We start from the raw sequence: 22251 nt of genomic DNA on the forward strand, positions 1-22251 counted from the left end.
GCCTCCTACAGTCCCCCACTGCAACTGTCATAAGCCTCGAGCTAGTCCACAGAGAATGAGACCCTGCCCCGGGGGGGAGCCATGCAGATGAAACATACTGATCTCGCGGATGGTACTGGACTTTCAGGATGGGTGAGGGGAACCGAAACCTCTGGTCGCAGTCGCCAGAAAGAACATCCCACTGCGACACTATGTTGTCCGTGGAAGCGCTCACGAGCTTATGGCCGTCTCGACTCCAGCTAGGAGAAAAAGGGGTAATTTAGCACATATCGCAAGTTCAGGTACACTGTACCAACTCTTAAGGATAAAAATACATGAGTCACATCCTGCCCTAGCTGTAGGAGCCAACAATAATTCTTTCTTTTTATATTTACTCAAATCCACAAACTTTCCCAACAAAACAATGAATAATGTCTTCATGAAATTTTTGTATGGAGTAACAAATGCCTGTTAACAGTTCAAGACAACAGTAACAAGTGGCTCCAGGAAATAAAAGACTCAAATGTTTAAGAGTCTATAGTCTGCTCGCTCTTAAATGCTGAGGTAACAAGTATTTCGGGGGTCGGGGGTGAGGGAGCACCTGAGCTTTCTGAGGCTGTCCCAGAAATAGCACCACCACAGCATACACAAAACAACAGAAGGAAGTATCCATTATTTAAAATAACTAAGAAAGGATTTAATTCCTCCTGCTAAGTACAGCTAAACACCCTGAACATTACACATAAAACAAACACAAAAAGACTGGGGGCGCCTCGGTGGCTCAGTGGGTTAAACATATGCCTTCAGCTCAGGTCATGATCTAGGTTCAGGGTCCTGGGATCCAGCTCTGCATCAGGCTCCCTGCTCAGCCAGGAACCTACTTCCTCTCCCTCTGCTGCTGCTCCTGCTTGTGCTCTCTCAATCTCTCTCAAATTAACAAAATCTTTATTTAAAAAAAAAAAAAAGACTCTGAAGGGCAGAGGAAAAACTGATTGGCTAGAGACTACAGGATATGAGGAATGACACATTAGAAAGTTCCTTGGACTCTCTCTCCGCCTGCCTCTCTGCCCTCTCTGCTTACTTGTGATCTCTTTCTCTCGGTCAAATAAGTAAAATCTTTAAAAAAAAAAAAAAAAAGAAAGTTCCTTGGATTCTCTTTTTTGCCTTACATATATCCCAGACTGAGTGATGGAGAAACCAACAGCCCAACAATACTAACAAGCTCACACAAATAAGGCCTCAAGAAGAGCCTGCTTTCACTAGCCAAAGGAGCAGCAAAGGACGGCACAGAGAGACACAAAACTTCTAGGCAATAATGACTCGACTCCAGCAACCACTGTGGAAAAAACGGCAGCCCCACTTCCATCCCAGTCAACAGAATCTAAACAGAATCTAGACCTCCACTCTTTCCTAGTCATAGCAAGGCACCCTTCTCCACTAACTGTACTGGTCCCAGAGACACCTCAGCAGGCAGCCAGATTTCCATACCCACCAGCCTAGAACGAGGGGTCCCAAAGCAGTGGAGGCCACTGGAGAACAGGAAGAAGGTACTCCTATCCCTCCCAGCCGGCATGGTTCAGACCAGGAGGCCAGTGGGGAACCTCCACTTCCATCCCCACCTAGCACAGTGAAGCCAAAAAGCTTGGACATCTAACCCACCTGGCAATTAACAAGACGTCGCCCTTTCTTCTCTGCTGGTACAGTGTCAAAGGAGGCCAGTTAAAACACAAGATTTAAGTACGCCCTACAGTCTTACAACACAATACCCAAAAGGCCCAAGTTTCAACTGAAAATGACTATCAATCCAAGAACAACAACAATAAAAATCTCAACCTGAATGAGATAAGACAATCAACAGATACTAACAGTGACATAATACAGATGTTAGAATTATCTGACAAGGATTTTAATGCAGCCATCCTAAATGTGTTTCAATAAGTAATTAAGAACATGCTTGAAATAAATGAAAAAACAAAGTATCAGCAAAGAAATAAAAGATGTAAGGAAGACCTGAATTTTAGAAATGAAACACAAACTGAAATAAGAAATCCTATAGATGGGTTCAGGAGCCAATGGAGAAGGAAAGAATCAGTGAACTGGAAAACAGAGTCAATCTGAGTAAGAGAAAAAACAGACCAAAAAAAAAGGAACAGAACAGAACCGAACCTCAGGGACTTGTGGGACTATAATAAAAGATCTACAATCCACGTCACCAGAGTCCTAGAAGAGAAGAAAGAATGCGTCTTTCAGGTACTGAAGGAATAATGCCTGAAATTTTCCCAAATCTGGCAAAAGACAGAAAACCTACAGATTCAAGAAGCTGAGCAAACTTCCAACAGGGTGAGTCCAAGATTCAGAGACAAACCTCTGAAGCCTAAAGACAAAGAAAGAGGAAGGACATGTTACCTATGGAAGCAAGTCGTGTGCAGATTTCCCACCAGAAAGCATGGAAGGAAGGGGCGCACTCTTCACATGCTGAGAGAAAAAGAGCTGCCAACCCAAATTCTACTGTCAGCAAAAATACCCTTCAGGAGCCAAAAGGTAAGTCAAGACCTTTGGCCAGATCTACCCTAAAAGGATGAGTCAAGGAAGTTTTCTAAATGGAAAGGAAATGATAAAAGAAGGAATCTTAGAACATGAGGGAAAAAGACTATGAAAAGAATAAAAATATAAGTAAATAAGATCAATTTTTTTTGTTCTAGTTTTGACATATGAACCAAAAATTGTAACACTGTCTTATGTGGGTCTCAACGTATACAGAGGAAATATTTAAGACAATTATATACAAAGGAGGGTAAATGGAAATTTTACCATTTCTACACTTCACCTGAACTGGTAAAATGTCAACACCAGTAGGCTGTAATAAGTTAGGTGTACACAATGTGGTATCTAGTAACCACTGAAAAGTTACACAAGTACCCTCAAAAATATTATACAGTTCCCTCTTATTCATGGGGGATACTAATACCCCCCAATGGACGCCTGAGACCACCAACAGTAACAAACACCATGTAGACTGTGTTTTCAGGTAAGTAACATACCTATGAGAAAGTTTCGTTTGAAAGTTCGGCACAATAAGACAATCGAAGTTGTCTGTGGTCTCTCTCCCTCAAATTCTCTTCCTGTGCACCCTCCTGTGTGGTGTGGGATAATGGAGTGCCCATGTGAAGACATGAAGCACAGGGAACGACACAGGCACTGTGATGCAGCCTTAGGCCACTACTGCCCTTCTGACATGTCAGAATCATCGGCTGCCTAACTGTGGCTGATCACAGGTAACTGAAACCACGGAAAGGGAAACCACAGATAAGGGGGACTGCTGCAGATAAAATGGAATTCTAAAAAATGTTCAAGAAACCCAAAGGAAGGCGGAGGAAAAGTGAGAAACAGAAGGGACAAAATAAATAAATTTTTATAAAAATGAAAAGGAAAAAGAAACATAAGGGACAGAGAAACCCAAAACCAGTGTTTACCCCAATTTTACAATGAAGAGGAGTTGCGGCCGAGGAACTCGGCTGGCAGTGTATCTCTGTGGTTAAGGATGCAGGCTCAAGAGTTAGACTTGGGCTGAAACCTGGACATTACCACCTTGTAGCTATGCGATCCTAGGCAAGTTATAGACCGTTCTGAGCTTTCATTTCCTCGCCTATAACACGGGAGCAGTAATATTACCTACCCAGCAGAAGACTGTTGACAGAGTTAAGATCAGTATATATAAAATTTCTATCCCAATACCTGGCACATAATGATGATTCAAAAAACATTAACAATTATTTGTAGGAGACAAGATGAACGTTTGCCCAGACCTGGGACTCAAGGGCCAGAGAAAGGCAGGGGTAAAATAAGGAAGTGACTATAAAGGGATCAAGTTCAAGTCTATTTACCAAAGGACTCTGGTGCCTCTCTCCCACCAGCTCTAGAGCACCTGCAGTCGTGCTTAATTCTCAGAAAGGCAAACAGAAAGAAGATCCTTCTAGAGAATGCGAACCTTAAAAAAAAAAAAAAGAGGCCTGAAGATGCCCTTCTTTTTTTTTAAAGAGGATTTATTTGTCAGAGAGAGAGAGAGCGAGCTAGCACTGGAGCGCACACACAAGCAGGGGGATGGGCAGGCAGAGGAGGAAGAAGACTCCTTGCTGAGCTGCAAGCTGGAGCTAGGACTCTATCCCAGGACCCTGGGATCATGACCTGAGCCAAAGGCAGAGGTTTAACCGACTGAGCCACCCAGATGTCCCTGAAGATGCCCTTCTGTTAGGATTCACAACAAAAAAGCCAGTGACCCACCCATTTCAGTGAATGATAGGAGGGTAAGACAGTGGGCTAAAACTTGCAGGCAGTATAACAGGATGTCCATGGATAATTTCTGAAATCAACAAACCAAGAAAAAGTAACATATACATATTATCTAGAAATATGAAGATAAATACCAGAAAAAAACAGATCAAAAAATGAAAGCACACAGGGAACCAGACCATACTGGGAGTGAGGAGAAAAAAGGGACAGCTTTCCTTGCTTCTTGTAAGTCTTACAGTACAACCTGACTATAGGACAGAACATTAGTTATCATTCCATTTTTTTTTAAAAGGTTTTATTTATTTAGGGGTGCCTGGGTGGCTTAGTCATTACGTGTCTACCTTCGGCTCAAGTCGCAATGCTGGGATCCTGGGATTGAGCCCCACATCGGGCTCCCTGCTCAGTAGGAAGCCTGCTTCTCCTCCCTCTCCCACTCCCCCTGCTTGTGTTCCCTCTCTGCTCTGTCATAAATAAATTCCTTTAAAAAAATTTTGAGAACAAGGAAGAAAGTGAGAGAGAGAGAGAGAACATGAGCAAGGGGGAGGGGCATAGGGAGAGTGGGAGAGGGAGATGCAGACATCCTGCCAAACAGGGAGCCCAATGTGGGGCTCCATCCCAGGGTATTGGGACTGTGACCTGAGCTGAAGGCAGATGCCCAACCAACTTAGCCACCCAGGCCCCCCATTTTTTCTTTAAATCCTTTTGTATTATAATACCCTTTTCTCTTTTTCCCACCGTAAGCCTGTATTTCTGTTAAAATAGAAAGGACTCTAATTTTGAAAATGAAATTATAAACAAGTGAAAACTAAGAGGGGCTCTCCCACTGAAAAACATAATAATAATATAGCCAACAATTCCAAACCCTGTAAGCAGGCACAAAATTAGAAGCCTGGGGAAAAACACAAACACAAAACCCAGAAGCTAGGAGTATGGAGTAAAATGGCATTCAAGGTTAATGAATCACAGCACTTACCGTCTCGCAGGAAAGAAACTCACAGGACAAATATTTGCAATAAAATAATAGGAGACACACAGCCATGATCTCAAACTTAAACCATTTCCCCCTAAATTCTACATTAGTATCTTCATCTCAGCCAGAAGTCTGAGGTTCATCCTAACTTTGGCACTTCGCTCAGACTCATCTGACTACGACCAGGACTCTAACTTCTGTCCTCTCCTCTATCAGTACCGCTCAGTCATGCTCAGTCATAGTCGTGGGGCTGCTGAGCTCATCATCTCTAGCTGAGATCTCTGTACTTCCCTTATCTTCATTCTCTGTCTCCTTCAATCTCTTTAACACATGCTGTCCTAGAGATTTTTTCCTTAAATAAAAAGCTCATCATACCACTGTTCTTTCCTATGATGTCGTAATGGATTCAAAGTTACCTACAAGATGAAGTTCAAATTCATACTATGGTACACAACATCCTCCATGAGGATCTCTGCTTACTGGCTCTTGCCCCATCACATCTCCCACACCACAATCCAGCTATCTTGAAGTACCTGCGGTTCTCCATTTCTCGTGCTTGTTTGAAGCTAATGGACCTTTGCCTGGACAGCGTCCTTTGCTTGGAATACAACTGGCAAACACCTATAACTTACAAGTTTGAGGTTAGATATTATCTTGCCTAGAAGCCTTTCCTGACTACTGTTCTCCTCCAGGACATGGGTCATCTCCTCCTTTGCACCTTTGCCTCCACTGAACCCCAAACACATTTCTTACACAGGAACCATAAAGCTTTAGGACCTGTACCTGCTGCATAATTCATGCTCAGTATTGTTGAATGAATGAATATGTAAGTGAAAAAGTTTATGCACAAAGACATTTACTAAAAACATGTAGCAGAGAAACTAGAAAAAAACTGTTAAATAAATTATAATTTATCCATGAGAAGATATATAGCTGTAAAAAAAAAGTTTGTAGAGGCTATGAAAGTAGGAAACTGTCTGGTGTTACAGAGGAAAAAAAGCAAAATATAAAACAGAACATAGCACAATTATAAATTCTGCTCTTTTTTAAAAGATCTTATTTTATTATTTATTTGAGAGAGAGAGAGAGATCACAAGTAGGCAGAGGCAGGCAGAGAGAGAGAGGGGGTAGCAGACTCCCTGCTGAGCAGAAAGCCCAATGTGGGGCTCGACCCCAGGACCCTGAGATCATGACCCGAATTGAAGGGAGAGGCTTTAACCCACTGAGCCACCCAGGCGCCCCTAAATTCTGCTCTTTAAAAGCCATATATAGGGGCGCCTGGGTGGCTCAGTGGGTTAGGCCGCTGCCTTCGGCTCAGGTCATGATCTCAGGGTCCTGGGATCGAGTCCCGCATCAGGCTCTCTGCTCAGCAGGGAGCCTGCTTCCTTTCTCTCTCTCTGCCTGCCTCTCTGCCTACTTGTAATCTCTGTCAAATACATAAATAAAATCTTTAAAAAAAAAATAAAAGCCATATATAAAAATAGACTAAAATCTTTATGGTAGTGATTACTTGGGTGGTGGGACTACGGGAGATACCAGTACTTCTTTTTGCTTTGCTGTATTTTCCATAATGTTCTAAATGATAATATATTATTTTATAATAAAAATAAATGCATTATTTTAACAGGTGGGAGTGGCTAATACTCTCATTTTGCATATTACAGACAAGTTTTGGCCAAAGCTAGTTCATTGGCAGCCAATCCTAGACTGGGATTCAGGCCTCCTCCCAACCCAGTGCTTTACAATACAGCTGCCATTTCCATTAATACAAAAGAAAACAGCTTACAGATTCATAAATCTAGATCTGATTATGGGGTGCCTGGATGACTCGGTTGGACATCTTACCTTTTTTTTTTTTTTTAAGGTTTTATTTATTTATTTGAGAGAGAGACAGTGAGAGAGAGCATGAGAAGGGATAAGGTCAGAGGGAGAAGCAGACTCCCCGTGGAACTGGGAGCTTCACGTAGGACTTCATCCTGGGATTCCGGGATCACTATCTGAGCCAAAGGTAGTCGCTTAACCAACTGAGCCACCCAGGCGCCCAACATCTTACTTTTGATTTCAGCTCAGGTCCTGATCTCGAGGTCGTGAGACTGAGCCCCACATGAGACTCCTGTTCAGTGTGGAGTCTGTTTGTCCTTCTCCCTCCCCTTCTACTCTACCCCCAGCTTACTTGCACACACTTGCTCGATCTCTAAAAAAAATAATAAAATCTTAAAAAAAAAAATTCTAGATCTGATAAGATGCCTTTTTTGGTCCAAGCTCATTTAGAAGAAGAGCTACCCTAAAACAAAACTTTCCAAAGCAAACACAGTAGTCACCGAGAGTAAGAAAGAGATCAATGGGAATTTATACTACACTGGAGTTTAGCTCAATCTATTTGATAGAAAATCTCAACTATGAGTCAATGAAGGAACAGACACGGGTGTGAGCACTAAGACTGCTGGAATTCAAGAACTTGGACAAAGCTGAAGCAGATGACTTCTGCGCTTCCCTCCTAATCAAGATTGTCAATTCTAAATGAAAGGCCAGTATCACATATGCTACTACAGCTGCAATCTGTAAATATCTCATTTCAGCACTGAAATATTCTCAGATAGAACCCGACGCAGATCCATACGTACACTCAATTTCTCCCTGACAACAGTGCTCCAAGGATGGAGCACCTGGGTGGCTCAGTGGTTTATTAATGTTTGAATATTTTTCTTGTATAAGCCACCTTACCCTATTTTCTTGTTTTTTTTAAAAAAAGTTTGTTGGGGCACCTGGGTGGCTAAGTGGGTTAAAGCCTCTGCCTTTGGCTCAGGTCATGATCTCAGGGTCCCGGATTGAGGCCCGCATCGGGCTCTCTGTTCTGCGGGGAGTCTGCTTCCCCCTCTCTCTGCCTGCCTCTCAGCCTACTTGTGGTCTCTCTCTCTCTCTGTGTCAAATAAATAAATAAAATCTTTAAAAAAAAAAAAAAGTGCTCCAAGGACAGCATTTTTTCAAGGTCTACAGATGCTATGAAAAATTGTACTACTAATGACTGAACACTTAAAACTCTAAGTATTAAAATATCTAGTACAATTAGATTGGCAATTTCACAGTCACCACTCATCCCCCTAATTCAACTCAGATTCAACATATTAGTGTTACAATTTCTTACCATAAAGAACAAACGGGATGGATGTGCGCGCTAATTATTTTAGCAATGCCTCTTGTCAAGAAATCCCAGATGACGATTCGGCCATCATTACAGCCAACCGCAAGCAGCGTGCCCCACCTGTTAAAGGTGCAAGTCAGGGCCATGCTGATACAATCCAAGGTTCCATCGGCTTCCTAAAAATTAAAACGAATACAAGAATACAGACAATGCCATCCAGGTACCCAAATTATTTCTTAAAGACTCTCTATCACCTATATGACAGTTCTCTTTAAATTATGATGTATGCCCAAAGAAACTCTATGTGTGTTCTTGTACCTATTAGACTAGCCAAAACAAGGAAGCAAGTGATAAACAGATGTGATAAATCCCACTCATTACCAGAATGACTTTGAACCCACCGGGCAGGGCAATTAGGCAAAATATAACAAGATTCACTGAAAAGAGTCATCCTACTGACCCAATAAACAGTTCTTGGGATTTAGTCCAAGAAAAACAGTTTAAAACAAAACCCCTAGAACAACCTGTATGTGCAATATTAGGAAAGTCAAATACATTATTTTGTGTTCGTAACAAGCCATTTAAAATAACCATAATGACTACACTGAAACACATTTCAAGTATTACAAAATATTCTTATTTTAAAAAGTAAAGTAGAACATACGTATTACTAATATGCAAAAACACTGATTGATTGAAACTAGAAAAGCACTAAGGAAAAAAACCCTACATACAGGTGATAGTACTGATTGTGAAAAATTCTTCAAAGAATTGTTTTTAATTTACTGGGAAATGAACTGTGTAAAATTAAAACATTATGGTGAGATTTCCCACCAATACTGCTTATATATTTCCTCTATTCTCAAAATTAAACACTGAGTTCCTTATCATAGCAAAAGAGGTATCATCATACTTAAAGCTTCTACTGTCAAAGAAAAGAGGTGGGGAGGATCAAATAACATTTTCCACTCAAACACAAAAGACAGCAAGTTATCATACTCCTAAATTCACAATAAGATTATACTCTTTAAAAAAAAAAACAAAAAACTATACTCTTACCTCCGGATAATTCTGCCCAAAGGACTCTGCAACAAAGCAAAGAAAGAGTTCATGGAGCGTTTGCAACAAAGCAGGAATCCTCCAGCTCACAAACAGGCGGACACAATGGTTTGCGAAGTGTGGATGGGAACTGCCTCTGGCTCAGGGACTCCAGAGCGGTCACACCTGTTTTCATTATCATACCAAGATCACATCTGCCTCTTTCCTCTCCTGTGTCCCACTCCTGAGGCCACAGCACCAGTGTTATAACAGAGTGCATGCAAAAGTAGATGCAAGAATTCCACCAACCTCTACTTAGGCAAGCAGTAAGGGCAACTTGGAACTGTAAAGCAATGCTCTTCTCACTAATTTTGTTTTACAAAAGTTATTTTTCATAAAAACGTTATTTATGTAAACAGGTAATGGAGTTATGTTGGCTATTTTGAATTACAAACTTTTAAATATCCAATCTGTTAAACTATCTAAAGTCGGATGAACTCTCTAGAACTGTCATTTACAGCAGCCAACCTGAAGTGGCCATTTACCTTCCTCACAATGACATTTATGTTGTCACATAATCTGGTAGTTGATTAAAGATGCAATTCTCTACTCTCTATATTAATTTCTTAAGCAAATGACATTTGGCGGCTAACACCCCTAGCATGTTTTTCCTGTCTGAAATGCAGTGTTCACACAAGTCACAAACATCTCGAACAGCAGACGATGGCAGGATGATATCGCCAGCTTCTCCTAAGTGTCCGGGTCAGCATATATTTTTAACATTACATAAGTATGTTATTACAGTGGTTTTTAAACTATACTGAGAACTACAGATCCATGAAAGCTGTTTCACACATAAGGCATCCAAATCAGATTTCATCTAAAAGAAGTCGCCTACTCTTAAAAAAAAGTCTGAAACCCAGTTTTATTAGACTGTCCTTTATAAAAGTGTAATTAAAAACAAAAGAGCAGGAGCTCCGGCTGGCTCAGTTGAAGAGCATGCAACTCCTGATCTGGAGATCACGGGTTTGAGCCCCAGGCTGGATTGTAGGGATTACTTAAACCAAAACCAAACCAAACCAAAACAAAACAGAAGAGAAAGAGAGGAGGGAGAGGAGGGGAAGGAGGAAGAATAGGAGGAGGAAAGAAAAGTTAAACTACAGTAAAAACATGAAAACCACTAAAAAAACAAACAAACAAACAAAGAGCCCTACAATAAAGAACACTAAAAGATGGAACTAAACGCAAATGTCCCCAAAAGGTAATTACCTTGATGTATTTAATGTGAACCAGATTTAAGGTGGCTGACTGCATTCACTTATGAAAGAATGAACTGAAATCCTGAAACCAGTAGAGAAGTTTTATTTTTTTAAAGATTTTATTTACTCATTTCAGAAGGAGAGAGCGTGCGAGTTTGGGGTGGGGGAAAGGGCCGAGAGAAGCAGACCAGGGCAGAAGGCAGATGCCCAACCAACTGAGCCACCGAGGCACCCAGATCGAAAGGTTTTTGAAAGAAATTTTCTGAAGTTACTGAAGTAATACATGCAATACAGAAATGTATAATCAACAAATGATCGTTTCCTCCCTGCAACCCACTCAACCAAGGTAAAAGCTTCCATATATTTCCATATGCTTATATAAGTAAATCTAGAAGCATATATTTGTATGAGCATTCATGTATAATTGTCCTGGTTTTTAAATAAAACATTACATCTATAATGTGACTTGTTTCCTTAGCAATTTAGCTCAGAAATCTTTCCAAATCAGTAAGACAGATCTATACCTTCACATGGTCGGGGAAAAAACAAACAAACAAAAAGCATTTATCCAAAAATTAAAAACAAAACAAACAACAAACCACAACCTGAAAAGACAAAGTACTGGGGAAGAAGCGGAGGACGACAGGCTGTGTTGCGGTAAGGGAAAGCCACGCACAAGCTTCTGAGTGAGTCGGGGATCCAGGGACCATTTCAACGTACGATCACCTCTCAACACCAGACTACCCCTTGTATATCTGGTTTATGTTTCTAGGGTAGGTTTTTCTTCTTTTGCGGATCATCCTAGTTAACAGAGCTACAATAAGGCACAAAGAAAAAGTGACAACATGTGAGAAAGACCAGGCTCATCGGGGGCGGTTCTGTTGGAGGACCAGAGTCAAGACTGCGGGCAAGCAGGACGACAGGAAGCAAGGCCCTTTCCTCAGAGAATGCTCAAGGTCACCTTTATACTCTTCATCTTGCCATCATCTACCATTTTACGGGACAATTAGATTTCTTAGGTTTTAAATCCATACTGGGGGAAAAAAGGATGCCCAAAGACGTGGATGCCGAGGAGAAATAAAACCCTTGTCAGAGATTTAACTTCATAATACACTTGATACAAAACACATGAGTGGCTTCTACAGCAAAACATGCATATCCAAAACTGATTATAGACGAAAAGTCCTTGACTGGATCAATGAGTAAAATACACAATGAAAGGCTGTTAAAGACACAGCATTGAAAAGGAGGAGGGGGGAGGGGAGCAGACCCATAAGGATTTTGTGAGCAGTTTCTCCTAGTCTCAAGCAGCAGAAAATTACTATATTATTCAAGCTATTCTGAGCGGGGAAAAAATACTAGTTTTTTGTTTTTTTTTTTTTTTTAAATAAAGCCAACATAACTGACACCAAACCCTCAGAGACAATACAAAAAAGAAAAACAAGAATTTTCTCAACACAAATGGGACACAATATTTCACCTTCACACTCAGCAGACTTGCAAAGTAACCTCTAACAGTATATACAATTATAACCAAATTCGAACCACAAAGCTTCTGGAGAGTTTGCTATTGGACCATGTAAGAAGACATTGCAACAGAGCAAGAGAAACAAGGACGAGGGTCTAGGGTACTCCAAACAGTCTAATGGCAAGATGCACTCTACTGTACATCCTGAGTCAAGAATGTTTGCACAACAGCCACACGATCCTATCTGTAGATACTGAAAACACATCTGCTAGAACTCCATAATCACTTCTAATAAAAGGAAGAGAGGGGACGCCTAGCTGGTTAAGCGGCTGCCTTCGGCTCAGGTCATGATCCCAACGTCCTGGGATCGAGTCCCACATTGGGCTCCTTGCTCGGCAGGGAGCCTGCTTCTCCCTCTGCCTCTTCCTGCCTCTCTGTCTGCCTGTGCTCGCTCGCTCTCTGTATAAATAAATAAATAAATAAATAAATAAAATCTAAAAAAAAAAAAAAAAAAAAAAGGAAAAGAGGACTACAATAAATGATAAAATCTACCAAAAACACAATTCTCATTCCAAAAGGTGAAATATTAAAACCATTTCAATTACTATCAGCAACTAGGAAGGGATATATCATTACTAGTTAATACCATACAAGAAATGAAGTAACTGGTTTAACCACTGAACATAAGGAGATAAAACTATTTCTCTTTTGCTGTCACTGAATACCACAAAAACACAAGAGGCTCTATTTAATTAATAAGAAAATAGGGAAGGGGCTTCTGGCTGGTTCAGCAGAAGAGTGAGCAGCAACCCCTCGTCTCAGGGTCATGAGTTCCACCCCCAAGTTGGGTGCAGAGTTTACTTAAAAATAAACAAACTTTTTTTTTTTTTTTAAAGATTTTACTTATTTGACAGACAGAGATCACAAGTAGGCAGAGAAGCAGGCAGACAGAGAGGAGGAAGCAGGCTCCCCGCTGAGCAGAGAGCCCGATGCGGGACTTGATCCCAGGACCCTGAGATCATGACCTGAGCTGAAGGCAGAGGCTTAACCCACTTAGCCACCCAGGTGCCCCAACAAACTTTTTAAAAAAAAAAACAAGAAAATAGGGTAAGGTGGCTTATACAAGAAAAATATTCAAACATTAATAGATTTTCTTTACTTTAGCAATTAGAATCCAAAAATGGAAATACAAGCAAAAATTCCACTCATGATGGCTACAAACATATAAAATATTTAAAGAACAGGTCATAAGGTAATAAGGAAGACACAAGACATGTATGGAGAAAACTATAAAATCTTAAGTAAGGCCATAAAACCTAAATAAATGAAAAGGTAATCTACATTCTGGGATGGGAAAACTTAACGGCTTTCCCTAAAAATTAATAAATGTTATATAATTCCAGATGGAATAAAGAGAAATGTGGAAAAAAAATTCTAAATGTACTGACACTGCTGATACATGATAAAGGTGGCATTTCAATTTAGTGGAGGATTTATTTAACATATAGGGAATGACAAGGGACCATATGGAAGAAGGAAAAAGTAATTCCTCTTATGTAACATATCAATTTCAGGTAAATCGATGTTTTTAAATAACAAGAATCTTAGAAGAAAATGTAGGAGACTACATGTATTATCTAGGGTAGGGAAGATCTTAACCAAATGAGGAACACCAAAAGAAAAGAGAAATAGGTTTGATTAAATAAAAATTTAATATTTTGCATGGCAAAGTTCCCATAAACAATTAAGATTTAGAAACAAACTTTCGGGGTGCCTGGGTGGCTCAGTGGGTTAAAGCCTTTGCCTTGGGGCACCTGGGTGGCTCAGTGGGTTAAGCCTCTGTCTTTGGCTCAGGTCATAATCTCAGGGTCCTGGGATCAAGCCCCACATCAGGCTCTCTGCTCAGCGGGGAGCCTGCTTTCTCCTCTCTCTCTCTGCCTACTTGTGATCTCTGTCAAAAATAAATAAACTCTTTAAAAAAACAAACAAACTTTCAAGGCAGATGACTGATAGGAGTTGATACCTGTATTACAAAGCAAATTTATACTTCAGTAAGAAAAAACAACCCAAAACACAAAAAGAACATAAATAAAAATGAGATGCCACTTTCATCCATCAAACAGGTAAATTTAGGGGCACCTGGGTGGCTCAGTCTGTTAAGGACCCAGGATTAAGCCCCAAGTCAGGCTCCCTGCTCAGCAGAGGGTCTGCTTTTCCCTTTCTCTCTCCCTCTGCCTCTCCCCTGGCTTGCACTCGTGCTCTCTCTTCCTCTCTAATAAATAAATAAAATCTTAAAAAACAAACGACAGGGGCACCTGGGTGGCTCAGTGGGTTAAGCCACTGCCTTTGGCTCAGGTCATGATCTCAGGGTCCTGGGATCGAGGCCCGCATCGGGCTCTCTGCTCTGCAGGGAGCCTGCTTCCTCCTCTCTCTCTCTGCCTGCCAGTGATCTCTCTCTGTCAAATAAATAAATAAAATCTTTGAAAAAAAAAAAAAAAAACGACAACGGCAACAAAAAACACAGGAAAATTTAGGAAGAGAACATCTGGGGGTGCAGGAGAGGGCACAGGGACATTTTTATATGTCACCTATTAAAAATGGGAATTACGGGCTCAGTGGGTTAAGCCTCTGCCTTCAGCTCAAGTCATGATCCCAGGGTCCTGGGATTGAGCCCCGCACTGGGCTCTCCGCTCAGCGGGAAGCCTGCTTCCCTCTCTCTCTGCCTGCCTCTCTACCTACTTGTGATCTCTGTCAAGTAAATAAATAAAATCTTAAAAAAAAAAAAAAAAAAGGGAACTATTATAGCCCTTTGGAAAACGGATCTGACAACATCCATTAAAAGCAAAACACAGGGGTGCCTGGGTGGCTCAGTCATTGAGCGTCTGGCTTCATTCAGCTCAGGTCATGATCCCAGGGTCCTGGGATTGAGCCCCACATCAGGCTGCCTGCTTGGCTGGAAGCCTGCTTCTCCCTCTCCCATTGCCCCTGCTTCTGTTCCTTCTCTCGCTGTGTCTCTGTCAAATAAACAAAAGCTTAAAAAAAAAAAAGCAAAACATATAGAGTCCTTACCTCAGCAATTCTACAAATGGAAATCTAATCTCCATAGATGTAAATACAACAGTGGGACAGAAGTACTAATATTTCAAGTATTGTTTTTAGTGGCCAAAAAACAAACAAAACCCACCCAAACTGGAAACAAGGTAAATGTCCATTATTAGTGGAACAGATGAATAAATTACATTGTATTCTAATACAAAAGTACTAATAAATTATGCTAATTCTCTTAGAGAAATTTACATTGGTGTTACTAAGTAGAAAAAAAGGCAAACACAAAGCGTGTATTATATAATCTCATTTTTTATTATTATGTGTGTGTGTCCATGCACACAAACACATATATAAGCATAGAGAAAAATATGGAAGGAAATACATGGGATTATCAATAAAAAGGAGGCCGCAAGGGAAAAAAAAAGGATCACTTTTTCTTCAAAACGCATGGGAATTTTACTGTTGAAATTATACATCATGGGGCACCTGGGTGGCTCAGTGGGTTAAAGCCTTTGCCTTCGTCAGGTCATGATCCCATGATCCCATGATCCAGGGTCCTGGGATCAAGCCCCGCATCTGTTCAGCGGGGAGCCTGCTTCCTCCTCTCTCTCTGCCTGCTTCTCTGCCTACTTGTGATCTCCATCTCTCAAATAAATAAATAAAATCTTAAAAAAAAAAAGAAAGAAATTATATATCGTGTGTATCTACATGAATGTGTTAAAATCCATCAGATCTAGGGGCACCTGGGTGGCTCAGTGGGTTAAAGCCTCTGCCTTCAGCTCTGGTCATGATCGCAGAGTGCTGGGATTGAGCCCCGCATCGGGCTCTCTGCTCAGCGGCGAGCCTGCTTCCTCCTCTCTCCCTCTCTGCCTGCCTTTCTGCCTACTTGTGATCTCTCTCTATCAAATAAATAAATAAAATCTTTAAAAAAAAATCCATCAGATCTAGCATCTCCCAATGTGTACGAACAATATCCTACAGTGTTAACTGAAGAAGGCAAGTTCCAAATAATGTGTATAAAAAGGTTCTATTTCTGTAAAAAAGCTAAAACAAAGCCCTAATAAATTTGTTTAAATGTTTGTGCGAGCAAGGAATAAGCTACAGAATGAGAAACTCTAGAAAGTTACCATTTGGGGAAGGGGAAAGACAGTTTTTCTGGATCCGTGTTTGAACTGTTTCCACTGCTGTGATAAACACGTGCTATATTTGTTCACTTGAAAAGCAAGAGATTAAAGAACCACAGGGCACTTTCCTGACTTACACTCACACTGGCTCATCACTTCTCTGAAGTGCTCAAACCTGCACTTACTACGAGCAGCTACCGCTTACTGAATGCCTACGAGTCCAACTCCACACTAAGGTCTTTTATATATTCCCTTTCAGTCCTCTCAATTCGTGATTAAGAGACCACTGCTGGCACCCGCTACACCCCAACACCTGACCTTTACTGACACCTGCTTGTACTCACCAACCCTCGTCCCATATTTTTGCTCAAGCTCTTCCTTCCCATTCATCTCTTCACTCGGGTGAATGGAAACTGAAACCCTCACGCGACACGGGACACGGTCCAGACCACTTTGAGCATAACCCTTGCCTGGTGCCTGTGCAGATGGACTGTGGAGTGACCTCCAACTACCTTTATCTCATTAGAATACTAAATCTCCGCCCAAGGAGGAGCACAGGCCTCATTTCCATAACAATGTCTGTACAGCAGGTTTCCTTAAGGGAGCTCCGGTGGCCTTATGCTCACCTCTACACGCAAGGACAAGTCTTCCCAACTAAATACTCATCCAAAAACCATAAGCAGAAGGAATCCATTCACACTTGCTCAGAGAATAAATGGTTTTGGAAGTTATTCCCCATGATCTCCTTACTTGCTTCAAATAAAGTCTACTCTGTGCCCAACTCCACGTGGTGCATCTGTGACTCACCAAGGAGCGAACTCCGTTGGTTCAGTGACACTATTACATTCCATTTCACAGTAAGTCACTTCCCAAGTGCACACAGTCAAAACATGGAACAACCGGAACCTGATCCAGAAACCACACTCTTAACTGTAACTACACTAAATAGCCTCTAGAATCTCGCCTGAATTTGACCTCAAGGTTACTAATGTATCATCTGTAAAACACAACACAATCCCCCCATTTGAAAGTCAAAATGTGCCCATCTGCTTTCCTTCTGTACATCTTCCTTTCTCTTCCCACATCTCAAAGATCCACACCAATTACTCCCTCACGGCCACGGAATGGAATTTAACCAAGAGAAGTGAGCTCAGTGGCCTACCGAAAATTCCACCTACTGAGGATTTTTCTTAGCAACAACCAGTGTTCACTTTATTTGTTCCCAAAAAGCCATCCCTTTTCCCAGAGAAGACAAAAGGAAAATTGGAAATTAAGCTTCCCACCTCCCTTTGCCGATAAAGCCCACAGGAAGCACACAGAAGGTCTGCGCTGAGTGCTGAATGAGTAATTTTGGTATTACACCATCCAGCCCAACCAGGCAGGAAACTTCTTTAGTCTTCACTCTCCACATAGTGTCACAAACCCTTCCTAGTCGCCTCACTTTCACAGTCTTGGCCTTCCACCACATTCGTCTTCCTGACACTGTTCTTCAAGCCTGTGCCCCCCTCAGACCTTCCCTTCGGCTAAGGGCGGCTGCTTTGCAGCTGCCTTTTCGGAATCTGAGTTTACAACGCTTCCGGCCCAGCCACCCAGCTCCCTCAGGGCCCCCCTCCTTTCTGTCCGGTGAAGATCCTTTCTCCAAACTGCCCTTCAGCTTTCCAGCCCCTTCCAGCTTTCTCCCTCTAGGTCTCCTGACATGGAATAGGTCTGTTCTCCACACTGCTGAACACCCACCTCCTTAAAGACCTGATTATCATCACCAGCTCTAAAGCTGCACAGACCTCTTCGTCCAAAGGCCCTATTATTTTCCATTCCAACCCATTCCCCTCTGTTGTCATGGTTAGGAGCAGAGTAGCAATTTCCATTCTGTTTCCTCAATCTAACAAGCGAGGACACAGGCAAGGGCATTCTTCCAGAAAAATGCAATTCGCAGGTTTCTAGATAACCAATCCCACCCCGCCCTCATCTGATCCCTTCACCAACGTAATTACTCTGTGTCCTTGACTCCAGCCTCGCCTCCCTCGCAGAGCTGCCACAGCCAACTTTGCAAGACCAGAATCTCACCTGTCACTTAGCTGCTTAAAATTTACTTCACCCAACAAAATACTAAACTTCTAAGTATAATTTTTAAAAGTGATTTCATTCTGGCCCCTGCCAGTGTTATCCTCTCCATGTCTGGCTAACTTCCCATCAGCACCTAGCATAGAAACTCACATAACCCGCCCTAAGCACCAGCTGTAGATCACTGACCATTTCTTGAACACACCATATGCAGTCATGCCTCAGAACATCTGTCCCAACTACTCCCTGCACTGCTAATCAGCTTCTCTAACTTGTCCTTCCGGAAAAACCCTTCTCTATCTGCACTGTCTGGGTTAAATGACGCTTCCTCTATAAAACCATCCCCAAATTCTACCGCCAACCTCTACACTGCAGAATTAATTGCTTTCAGCTGAACTCCCATAATGCATTCACTTATTACGGTTCCATATTAGACACAATTATTTATGTTTCACTCCCTCTAGCTCCACATATTTATTCAGGGCAAAGGCTATATCTTATTTTGAGGTCTTTCAAATAGTAGGACCCACCCCACCATAAGTGGATAAATCAATTTAGTGAGCCCCAACAAGTTTTTTAATAGATTCGAACAGAAGACATCAGAGGACACTGAGCATAACAGGAATTAAGTATAATTTTGAGAAACTTAGTTCTATATATATTTGTATATATGATGGGTTGTGATAGAAAATAGATTTCCTGGGCACCTTGGGTGGCTCAATAGTTTGAGCATCTGACTCTTGATTTCGGTTCAGGTCACATCGCAGGAATTGTGTCATCAGGCCCCTGCATCAGGCTCAGCACTGGGCATGAAGCCTGCTTAAGATTCTCTCTCTATCTACCCCCACTCCCTTCTCCCTCACCCCCCAAAAAAGAATTTTCTTCCTGTGAGTTGTAGTAAAAATAGTTTTTTGAAAAACTCTTAGTAACTTTCTATCTCCAGTGCATATTGTCAGATAGCCATCAAGGGCTCAGAAGTGACTACAGAAGTAAAATCACTACCTTGAGTGTTACATTAACAGCACGTTATCATTCCTTTCCTTTATCTGGACAGATATTCTTTCCCACACATGCTCCCATAATCACAATCACTTCTGTTCCTTGTGCTTTTTATCTCCAACTTTCTCCTTTAAAACTCAGTAATTTCCACAGAAATGTAGATTTCCAGACCCAGCTTTCTTTTAAATTGTCTAGCCTTCTTGGGGTGCCTGGGTGGCTCAATCAGTTAAGCATCCCAACTCTTTCACTTCAGGTAAGAATTGCAGGATGGAGGGATCAAGCCCGACATCATGCTCCACACTAGGCGTGGAGTCAGTCTGCTTGTCCCTCTCCCTATGCTCCTGCCCCCAACATGCACACATGCACATACTTACATGCACTCTCCAATAAATAAAATCTTTAAATAAACTGTCTAACCTTCCAATGCTAAATATTCCTAAATTTCACCCTCATGATTCTTCTATATCATTCAAGGAAATTCTTTCCCATGACCATTTCTTTCATGTACTAGCCTACCTATCACTTTTCCTCCATCCTGAAGTTTTTAAAAAAAGGGTCGACCTCTGACCTCCACTCCGTCTCCCAAGCCTTCCAAAAAGGACTGTACTCTGGCTTCCACTCAAGTTGCTGATGGGTACCAAGTGCCTAAGGACTACACAGAGCAGCCCTTTCCCAGCTTTCAGCATTCACCTGCTCTACAAGTGGCTTCTGAGAGCACGACAACGTAGATCCACCTCCACGTGGATAAATATAGGGAAGCACTCAAAAATTTGCCTAGCTCATAAGTAATATATAATTCTTAATTTATTATCACTTATTTGTCCTCTTAACCCCAAAATATAGGTAACTGCCCAAGATTCTGCCCTCAGCAGTTTTCTTTCTGCCCCTCCCACCTTTTCCCCTGGTCTTGTCATCCACTCACAAGGTTTCTTCAACAACCCACCTGCAGGAAAGTACACATCTCTCTCATAAATCTAAACCTACCTCCTGAACTCCAGATCCACACACAACATGCCCAATGCTGTCTTTCCCCAATGTCCTTAAATGTTCATCAGTAACACCACCATTGGCTCCCATGATTTTCACGTCATAGTTCCTCACCACTGACGCCCCTACTACACACAACAATTCTCAAATTCTGTCAACTCTTACCTCCTCAAGGTCTCTTTGTTCCATTTCCCACCTCAGGCCCTCTTTATCACTCATTTACTCTAGCCCTCCAAACTGGTTTCACACCATCCAAGCCTCAATGACATGCTGCTGTCAGGTAAATTGCAATAATAAATAAATAAATAAATCATAGCTCTGATCAAGTTACTTACCAGGTCAAAACCCTTCAATGTATCTGCCCTACTTTTCTTAAAAACACAGACTTTTCAGCTGGGCATTCAAGAGCCCATTCAAGAGTCCACATACAGCATCTGCTGGCCTTCCTTTTATTCACAGCACCCACAACCAAGCCAAGCAGGAACATTCTTTGGGTGTTCTCTCACTGATGTCTTGGCTCAAACATTCCTAATAAGCATTTCTCCTTGTACCTTCATGCTTCAGTCCGCCACTATTTCACCAGTCTTAAATGTCTACTCAAAAGTCCAACTCCTCCATAGAATTTTTGTTCCTGGATGCCCTTCTTGCCCAGCCTTGAAGACATTCCCTCTCTCTCCTAAATGTTCTTAGCACTTGGTAATGACCCTTAAAGGCCTATGTTCTGCAATATATTATGGCTATTTGGATAATCACCTTAAGCTCCTTAAAGGTAAGGACCACTTCTTTAAAAACCTTTGTAGCCCTTTTAACATTCAATACAACTTCTGAGTTTTGTTTTTTTTAAAGAAACTTAACTTTACATCAAGTCTTTTAGGAAATCTGGAAATATAGACTATCATGCTAAACACCTAATGAAAACCTAGAAGACAAGACCTAAGTTTTTAAACAACTTGGGTCAGGGATAGGGAGGAAATGACTCAGAGAGCGTGACAAAAAGCAACTGCTTCTGTAGTTCTGTGTTGTGCACACCGTCCCTGTTACTTGAGCAGCTTAAACAGAAAGTCAAGATGACGATTCCAGGACCAAGTGTGCCATTTACTCACTTGATGCCTTCCAGTCACTGCCCACTAAGACTTTTTTCATGTGTCCAATGAGGGACTTCAACTAGAAGATCTCCAAATCCCCCTCCTTAGGCACCCCGTACGTCTACAAAACAATCTAACTTTTTCAGGCACCCAAACCCCTGACAAGTCTTCCAAGCTTCATCTCAAGCCTCACATCCTCACACTCCTTCTTCTCCAAATACTCTGGTCCTGCCCGCCATGGGCTACTTCAGCACCTTTGATCCTTGTCCTCAAATCGAAGTCACAAGCTGTCTGCGCCTACCGCTCCAGCACTGATCTGAAAGCAGCCTCGGGAAAGGCAATGCATCCTGCTTAAGCCGAAGCTGGGCTTCCTCCTCCCGCTGCTGCTCCGTAACAGGAGCGCCCAGTGATCCACAGCAGAACTATGTCCCTGAGGTTGCAGCCCGCGTCCGTCCCGCCCAGGTTCCCTCCTTTCCAGGACCGAAGGGTTTCCTAAGACGCAACCATAGCCCTCCTCACCCAGCAACTCGAGGTTCATCCCTGAGGACTCCGGCCGCCTGGTCTCAGCTCCAGGAACGACGCCTTTTCCCCCCGCCTGTTTCTGAGACCTGCGTGTAAGTGGGGGGCGCCGCAAATAGCTTAGCGCAAGCTCCGGAGACTTTCTGGCTTAGAAGCCCCCGCGGCTTCCGCTTTCTTCCCCCGCCTTCCTTGTTCGTTTCAAGTGGGCTGTCCATATAAACGCCTCACCCAAAAAAAGAACAAACTCTCTCGGAATCATTTGAGAACGCTCTTGACTAAGGG

General features: G+C 42.1%; 1 protein-coding gene across 2 annotated transcripts in view; it reads right to left on the bottom strand.

Moving 5' to 3' along the window:
* The window catches only part of RBBP5 (RB binding protein 5, histone lysine methyltransferase complex subunit), a 38281-nt gene extending 16150 nt beyond the window's left edge, over positions 1–22131 (bottom strand). For both annotated transcript variants that reach the window (XM_044267729.1, XM_044267728.1), the window contains exons 1-4: positions 21970–22131; positions 9441–9466; positions 8385–8557; positions 99–239 (exon numbers count right to left, since the gene is read on the bottom strand). In XM_044267729.1, coding sequence (XP_044123664.1) covers positions 99–239; positions 8385–8557; positions 9441–9466; positions 21970–21988 — 359 coding nt within the window. In that variant the 5' untranslated portion in view covers positions 21989–22131. The remainder of the gene's footprint in view (positions 1–98; positions 240–8384; positions 8558–9440; positions 9467–21969) is intronic.
* Between the last annotated feature and the right edge of the window lie 120 nt (positions 22132–22251).

The sequence above is a fragment of the Neovison vison genome, chromosome 10, assembly GCF_020171115.1.
Source record: "Neovison vison isolate M4711 chromosome 10, ASM_NN_V1, whole genome shotgun sequence".
Lineage (NCBI taxonomy): Eukaryota > Metazoa > Chordata > Mammalia > Carnivora > Mustelidae > Neogale > Neogale vison.